Below are 8,570 nucleotides of genomic sequence, written 5' to 3' on the forward strand. Positions count from 1 at the left end.
ACCCCCCCCCCCCCCCCAAAAAAAAAAGAGAAGAAGAAGAAGAGAAGAAGTAATCAACAGTAATAAATGAAATGAAGTTGAGGTTGAAGATTAATATGTAGCATATTTTGCACTGTTTTCATGTTCTTAAATCCTAGTGACAGCTCCCTGATCAAACGCATAAAAATTGATTTACATGTACACCATACATTACTGCATGCATAGGGAGTAATGGAGAAATACAACCAAAAAAATCTAAGGATGGAAAAATTAAGAAAGCTGCGATACTATATACCATCTAAAGTCTCAAAGAATCCCAACACAGTAAGGAAGCCGTAGGGATCATCATCATCGGATCATTTTAAGGTTTTAATAAGACATCTATGGAGTCATACAATAATGAAGTTGTCAGAAATTGGAGAAATGGTTCTGATGAGAGAATTGCACCATTTGCAGGTGTGTAGTCGTTGTCTGACATGAGCTGTCATCTCCCCCGATCATAGTCCTGATCGAACAAAAACATGTTTTTTAAATTCTCGTCCAGGTTTTTGAATGGTCAAAAAATAGTAGATCAGATTAAAATTAATCAATTTTAATTAAGGCGTGTAAATCTTACTCTCGGGGACGAGAAGCCCATAGAGAACTTAGTGCGCGTAGCCGGTTGTAGTATTCTCCGATCATCAAGAAACACCGGGCTGCTTGCCGGACGGTCAAGATTCTATGCAACTGATGAAGTGTTTGTTGCCTTAAGTTATCAGCCTACATGCACCAAACAACATTATTTCATATGAATAATGATGTATGTTGTTAGGAACTTAATTTCTTTGAGCCAATCAAGCATTAAAATATTAAATAAAAACAAAAACTTTTTTTAAAAAATTTGGCTAGAAATACAAATGGACCCCGGCCTGGTAGCCTAGAAGCACAGACAAAACCTTCCAACAAATTCTCAAAATTAAAAGCAATATAATACCTACAAACTCATCTGCTTGTCCCATGTGAGATGTTGGATTGTTCCATTCATTGAATAATGTTTGTGTTGTGCCCACTCTTTAACTTATTTTATTCACAATGATTCAAATAATTTTGCTAAAATATTTGTTAAGAGTGGTGTATAAGCAATGCAAATTGTTCAAAGCAAAAATACTTTGTCCTTTATCATATATCACATATTAGATCGATTTTACATAAATTTAAACAAGTAGCTCGAATTACAAATGATTTTTTTTTGTTGCACACTGCACTAGTATCTACCCTTGTGCGACTAGACTAATGCAATTAAATTTCGGGTGGGTTTACTTATGTACGGGCTTTATATTAAAAAAAAAAAAAAAGGAAATAATTAAGCAAGTTTTATTCATGGTAGAGGTCATTTTCATCGTAGAATAAAGGAAATTAGTAATGGAGGAAGTATTCTTCACTTGTTGTCCTCCCCTATCTCCTAGCTAGCTTAGTAGGTTAAAAGCTAGCTAGCAGTCTTAAGATGACAAAAATGGAGTCCCTACCATTATATATATAAATATATAGATTGCTTTATACTAAAAGCAAAGGGCATTTCTATAAGAGATTACTCACATTAATATGCAAAAGCCAGAATGACCAATCTTTTCATAATCTGCACTAAAGGCTACCGATATTGAATGAGGATTTTGGCATCATTCAAGAGATGGTGTCAAAACTTTCAAATTTCTAACTCTTAGTGAAAAATGTCTATTAACCTTTATAATTTGAGCCAATCACTTATGATCAATTTAAATTGGGAAAATGCCACTTTTTTTCCCTATGTTATGTGCTTATAGCACTTTTTCCCCCTGTGTTATTAAAGTGGTAGTTTTTTCCCCTGAAATGTTAAATTGACATTGTTACCCTTATAAATAATTATTTCATTTATTTTTCTTCTCCAACAAATTATTACTTATAGGCATGGATGATCACAATTCGGTTCGAACCTAACCAAACACTGTATCAATCATACCAAAATAGTATGGACGGTTCTGGTTACGATTCATAACCGAAAAAATAAAATTAAATAATTGTTGAACCGTGAACCGGAACTTAACCACAATCATATATAGTAAAAATGATCAATCACTTATTTTGATAAATCGGTACGGTTCGGTTCCAATTTTGATTTTGAACCGCTAATCAAAACTTATTTATTTATTTATATTTATAATTTTATTTCTAATTTAAAAATAGTCTAAATTCAACAATTATTTTATTTTATTTTTTCGGTTCTGAATCGTAACCGTAACCGTTTATACTATTTAAGTTCAATTGCTACAGTGTTCGATTAGGTTCGTATCGAACTGTGATCTTCCATACATATTAGTAATAATTGGTTGGAGAATAAAAATAAATGAAATGGTTATTTTTAAGGGCAAAAATGTCAATTTAATATTAAATGGAGAAAACTACCACTTTTAAAATAACTAAAAGGGGAAACTGCAATTTTAATAACATAGGGGAAAAAGTGCTATAAGCACATAACATAGGGGGAAAAAGTGCCATTTTCCCATTTAAATTTGACAAATTTCTTGTGATTCTTTACTGTTAAAAGTCATAAAGCCTATTTACCCAGCAGTTTATTGGTCTTTAAAATTTGAGCCAATCAGTAATGGTCAATTTAAATTTGTTGATTTTCTTGTGATCCTTTATCCTAAGGTCAAAAAACGGGTTTACCCAGCTCACATACTCGAATAGTGGCTGGGCTATCCTCCCCACCCAAAAAAAATATTTTAGCATAGAGATGGTATCTTTCCAAAAAAAAAAAAAAAAAACAAACATAGAGACGGTATCAAAGTTTAGTACAATTTAGTTACCTGACGAACGAAGCCTTCAAGATTGGCGAGCTTGCCGATGGCCATAGCCATATGATGCACGCCGCCATCGCCAGCGGCAGAACCGACGGCGATGGTTTCCACGAGAGATTGTTGGAGCTGATCGAGGCCCTGGGTAAGAGCCTCCTCCGCCTGCTGCGACGAGTGCTGAAGCCCATAGATCCCCACCACTTGCTGCTCCGTTAAAGGGTCCAGTTTTCCGGTCAACATCTGATAATAGATCGATCATCGTTAATCCCATCCGATCCATTCAAGAAAACGAAAAGTTTCTATTAATAGTATACCTTGATGAGCTCCGACGGCCTGAACCCGCCCATCCAAAGGAAGCAACGCTCCGCCGGAGTTGTCCACATTCCGGTGATGAGATGAAAAACGTCCGACTTCGCCGCCTCTCCTTTCAGCCGGAAAATCTCGTCGTAATGGCCGATGTATCCGTCGACGACCACCCTGAGCTCACCGTCCGACAAATGCGCCTGCAATGCCGTTCGCAGCTCCGATATGTGCCGGTGATCATCATCTAGCCACCGAGCATACTCCATGTCAAAAATTGCACCACCTGAAATAATTAATTTCAATAAATTAAATAAAAAAGATACAAATTTTGTCCTTGTACGGCCATGCATTATTACATTAAATGATAGTGCATGAAAATGTAGGACTCCAATATATACAATAAAAAATGTTACCACCCCCACATATATATATATATATATATATATATATATATATATATATATATATTCTACTTCTCGTGCCGCCGTGCAGTCACTCACCATTAAGTGTGCATAAATGCACCACAAAGTGTTCAGAAATGCGCTATTAGATGTTATGCTTTTTGTGGTGCATTTGTGCATTTCTAAACACTGTGTAGTGCATTTATAAATACTTAATAGTAAATTCGCACTGACCACACGGAAAGCACCGTCTGCATTCGAGCAAGTATCTAAATATATTTACTTTAATGCAAGTAGTTCATTATATTATATACAACTGCTGGTTATTAGGTTATATGTTTATGAATTAAAAAATTTGCAAACACCTAAATGAACTTATCAAACAGGACCTAAACAAGTTGACCTATCAAATTATGTGCATTAAGATAGGAACCGGTGGCAAGAATAATCTTGAGATCAAAACCGTTAGTTATAGGGTTGAGTATTGTTGGTGTTTTCTATAAAGGTTGTAGGTTATCCGGTCGAAAATTACTTAACTTTTTTCACCCGGGAGAAATATTTCAAACCACTCATCTGTCATCTACCTAAAGTATGTACCAAGTGTGTGTCTGAAAACTAATGTAAAAAAATTTACAGTGTGCCTGTTAGTTGTCAGAACAATGACATGAGTGAAAAAGGATGAAGATTGACTAGTTTTACTTCTCTAAGTTACTTCACCCTAGGCATAAATTGATTGGGAATCTAGGATCACGGGAGACTTGACCGATCAAAAGAAGCAAAGACCTTTGTGCACAGAGCATACATGTAAAGGTGAGAATTTGAGACTAAACTTGCGATTTGCCTTATCCAGCAGCTCTTGGACAAAGGCTCTAGACTAATCTAGCAGTTCTTGGATAGAAGCTCTGGCGGCTTAGGATTAATCTAACGTAAGTTGAGATACATAATATATCCAAAAAAATTGTCATTTTTTTGGTGCATCAGAGCGGGGTTTTGGGGGTGGGGGTGCAAACAATTGGCATAATGCAGCCACCTGCTTAGCTTGCAGCTATATATATGATGAAGATTAAATAATCCATACAAATGAAAACAACAGAAGCAATAAAGAAGATGAGCATACAAAGGGCACTTTGACATCAGACCCTTTTTCCTCTTTGGAATTTCAGTTTGGTCCTTAAAAATGGGTAGGTTAGAAACAATTTTTTTTTTTTACTTATTAATGCAGACTTACCAGAGCTAGTACCTGCACCAACTGCAGCACCTCCTCCCAAGAAAAGGCCCTGTTCAACACAATAATAATAATAATAATAATAATAATAATAATAATAAAACCTTAGCATTTATTATTATGATGATTATTATTAGACAAAATATATATGTTTGAAGAAGTGTTCAACCTGAGATCTAGCACTATGAAGTTCTTGTTCTAGCTGAGAAAGCCTTATCCTACTGGTTTCCAGTTGCTGTACATAAGCCTGGGAAAAAAAATAAAAAATAAAAAAATCTAAAAGGTAGACCAAAAATGATCTGATAAAAAACCTGGAAAATATGCAAGAAATATCTCCCAAAAAAAAAAAAAAAAAAAAAAACCTTTTTTCTCAGTCTGCTCTTTCTTGCTGCTTCTCTATTTTGAGCTAAACGTCTCAATGTCTGCAACCCAAAATTTGAAATTCAGTGAAAAATTCAATGGAACACAAATATGGGTTAAAGTCTGTCAGCACCTTAGCATCAAGAACTCTATCTGAGGTTGAACCAGCAGCACCTCTTCTCTGCAAAGAGCCAAAGACATCCTCAAAAAAATTAATTTAATTTATCCAATAAATAAATAAATAATGCATAGAATCTCTAGAGTCAACAGTAACATTTAATAGCAGTACGACCCAGAGTGGTAAAGAAATTCTTTTTTTCTTTTTGGGTTTTGGACACAAAAAGAAGAAGGTAGCGTGTCAGCAATGTCAGAATCTTTTGTATGGCATCAAATTTCTTTCTTTAACACCCCACCCAAAAATAATAATAAACCTTTCATCTCTGATCCCTCCCCTTTTATTTCTTGACTACTGATTTTTAAATTTTTTTATAATTTTATTATTTTAATTGTTATTAGTATATTTTGTAATTATTGGGAATCCTGGGCTAATGTGAATACTACAACTTTGTTCCTGAAAATAATAACAATGATTAGCCCAGCTAATCATTGTTTAGAATTTTGGCTTCACCAATTCCAAGAAAGATTAAAAGGCCAAAAGGACAAGGACTAAACTACAGTTTTAGGGATTGGGGAGAGGACACTGGAGTCTGGACAGAGTTTTTTTTTTAATTTTTTAAACAAAGGAAAGTTTAAACCTCAGTTTTTATGTTGCAACATAAGTTAAGGTAAAGTAAAGAACAGTAGAACTGCTGTGTTTTTTTTTCTTCTCTCCTAGTCCCATGTCAGAATGTAAATCAGAGAATCACTCAAAAAACTCTGCCTCTTGATTCAGTTTCAGGTTGCTGCTGAGCATCTGTAGGTCATGATGACCACACAGAGATATTGCCAAAAAAATATTAAAATAGAAGTAGAGAGGGTGAAGGGAAATCAGTGGGTGTACACTATACAATGACAAAGGTGCCAACTTTTGTTCAAGTTGTTGGGGGGTTTTTGTGTGTGTGTGTCTTGGACCAGGACAAAAACACCCAGGTTGTTTTAACATAGAATTTTAAGATAGAAATGGGTTGAAGAGACTAAGAACAGTAACCTTGTCATGGGTGGGTTGTTTAGAGGCTGCTGCTTCTAGGTGATCAGTCTGTGAGACTCCAGTTGTTGTTCTTGGGCTATCATCACTTGCCATTATTATCTCTAGTTGGTGGTTTTGGGTTGAGGGCTGTGAAAGGTGAGATGATGGCCTTGTGCTGATGGGGGAATCTGGGCCCTCAGCTCTGCTTGAAAAAGTGTTGACACCTGACCCTGAATCACCACTCTCTTCTTCTCCTGATCTTGAACTTCCCTGCACAATCAAAAATCATATCATAATATAAAAGGAGTTTGTTTTTTCCATGGCTGCAGATGAATTGAAGGAAGCTTTGCTTGCTATGTATATACAAGTCAAAGAGATAGGTAGGGGTGAAATGGAATTGGAAGTACCCTTGGAATTGGGGTGTGAAGGGAAGATCTAGTAGGCCAAGAAGGGAACATTTCCAGAGTAGCTGCTGCATATAAAGCTGCAAAGAATCATAAAAGCCAAATCTCTCAGGATCAGCAAAAACAAAATCCTTTCAACCCATTATTACTTTCTTTTTTATCTGCAGTTATGGGGTAAGTAAATCATGCAAGCAGGTCAGGTTTCCTTGTTTGAATCCCCACGCCACTCCACTTCTCTACCCAAGAATGATTACTGTGTAGAAATGTTCAAAGTTCAAACCCCCCCCCCTACCCTCCCCCCCCCCTCTCTGAGATAAGGAGTTGTTATACTTTTCAAACGTCAGAAAACAAGAGAAGAGAGAGCCAAGAGATCATACATGCTTTAGCTTCATCATTGTTATTGATCTTAACTCCTTGCAGCACAATAGCTTCCTCCAGCTCCCCAAAATCAAAAGCTGCAGGCCCTTCTTTACTGCTAAAAAAAAAAAAAACCCCATGTCAGAAACTCAAAACAAACAATCTTGCCTTCCAAATTCATGAAAACAGAGGTCGGGCAACCCAGTCAAGATGACAAAATATCCACTCTTGTAACCATAACATCACGAGTTCAAATTCGTGCCTCTTTGGTATGAGCCAGTTAGGGATAACCTAAGCTGGTTTATTTCCTTGTGGTCATTTTCTGACTAAGGTCAGGAGGTAGAGTTTATTCACAATCAAAATGGTGGTGGTTCTCCCCGTCATCCCAAAAAAAAAAAAAGAATGAAAAATTCAAGAAAATAGTAATATTTTCATCTATTGCAGCCTATTAGTCTACAAAGATGGAAACTTTACTTGGGTGTGGAATGGTACATGAAGCTTGGGGTGGTGGTGGGATTGTTCAGCCCTCTAAGAAGCTCATAAGGCATGTTGTGGTGGTGCTGTGAAGAAGTTCCTGTAACACCAGTCTCCCCAACTCTCTGACTAGCAGCCATGCAACACACACTACACTTTCTGGTTTCAGGCCATTCTTCAAGAAACTGGACATATATATATACATATATACACACAGATCAAGAAAGCAGATAACATACAGCAGTGTGTCAAAAACAATGATGATAAAGTAAATAGAGCAACAAAAAAAAAAAGTTGGAATCTTCCACATGTATGTTCACCTCAGTTTTCAATGAAAGAGATTTGAGAGACAGTGAGACCTCAAGGGGGCAAAAGATCAAAAACCTTGTTGACAAAAAGGGTGTGTGAAAGAGAAAGGAAGAGTAGAGAAAAAAGAGCAAGAAATCAAGAACCAAAGAGTTTCTTCTCCCTATCTTCTTCCTCAATGGAAAGTCATGAACTTGCTTTGATATATAACTCTCTCTCTCTCTCTCTCTCTCAGAGGGTCATTGTCTGCTCTCCACAACAAAACTACACCCTTCTTTTCACCATCTCTCTCTCTCTCTCTCTCCCCCCCTCCCCTCTCAGAGTGTTGATTGTTCTGTTTTGGGCTTTGCGAGTAATTATTATTATCAGATTTTGAAACTCAATCCCAGGGTCAGAAAATCTGTCCTTTGCAAACCTGTCTCTGACCCTTTGGTGGGGTTTCAAAATTTGCTGAAATGAAAACATACAAAAAAAATTTTGGATAGAATAAATAAAATAAAATGTGGGGTCTTGGACAGGAACCCACTACAAATCAGTGACTCCTACTCCACTCTCTCTCTCCCTCTTTCTCTCTCTCTCTCTGTAACTGCCAGTGCTTTCCGATTGGATCTTCTCTGCAGCTCTACAGAGTTGCAAGTACTAACACAAGGAAGCAATGTCATAATTTACATATAATGGGAAAATTTCACACAGTTTTATTGCATCATGCAGTGCATTATTTTAGAATGTTGCATCTCTATCTCATTGTTAATTGTATTCTTTTCTTGATTTGAGTATTAAATATCACAAAGATTTTGATCATAGTTGGATTTCACTTCTTAATTT

The 8,570-nt window shown here is 36.3% G+C and overlaps 1 protein-coding gene across 2 annotated transcripts; it reads right to left on the reverse strand.

Annotated features, from left to right (window-relative positions):
- Positions 1-63: 63 nt before the first annotated feature.
- Positions 64-8,130, reverse strand: LOC116005288 (transcription factor TGA9-like). 2 transcript variants are annotated; one of them, XM_031245553.1, is made up of 13 exons: positions 7,760-8,130; positions 7,440-7,624; positions 6,986-7,080; positions 6,612-6,688; positions 6,226-6,474; positions 5,212-5,259; positions 5,081-5,140; positions 4,888-4,965; positions 4,722-4,770; positions 3,104-3,375; positions 2,802-3,029; positions 596-738; positions 64-484 (listed from the first exon to the last, which is right to left on the reverse strand). In XM_031245553.1, exons 2-13 carry the CDS (start codon positions 7,577-7,579, stop codon positions 388-390), a joined length of 1,536 nt encoding a protein of 511 aa, XP_031101413.1. In that variant the 5' UTR covers positions 7,580-7,624; positions 7,760-8,130; the 3' UTR covers positions 64-387. The 2 variants fall into 2 exon arrangements, with proteins under 2 accessions (XP_031101413.1, XP_031101412.1); XM_031245552.1 differs by having other exon boundaries at positions 6,986-7,083; positions 7,760-8,129.
- Between the last annotated feature and the right edge of the window lie 440 nt (positions 8,131-8,570).

The sequence above is a fragment of the Ipomoea triloba genome, chromosome 14 (genome assembly GCF_003576645.1).
Source record: "Ipomoea triloba cultivar NCNSP0323 chromosome 14, ASM357664v1".
Lineage (NCBI taxonomy): Eukaryota > Viridiplantae > Streptophyta > Magnoliopsida > Solanales > Convolvulaceae > Ipomoea > Ipomoea triloba.

Coding starts and splice junctions, on each gene's coding strand:
- LOC116005288 (XM_031245552.1), bottom strand. CDS start 7,579: ATGGCTGCTAGTCAGAGAGTTGGGGAGACTGGTGTTACAGGAACTTCT. Junction 4,966..5,080: donor AGAGCAGACTGAGAAAAAAG/GTTTTTTTTTTT, acceptor TTTTTTTCCCAG/GCTTATGTACAGCAACTGGA. Junction 485..595: donor TGGGCTTCTCGTCCCCGAGA/GTAAGATTTACA, acceptor TTGTTCGATCAG/GACTATGATCGGGGGAGATG.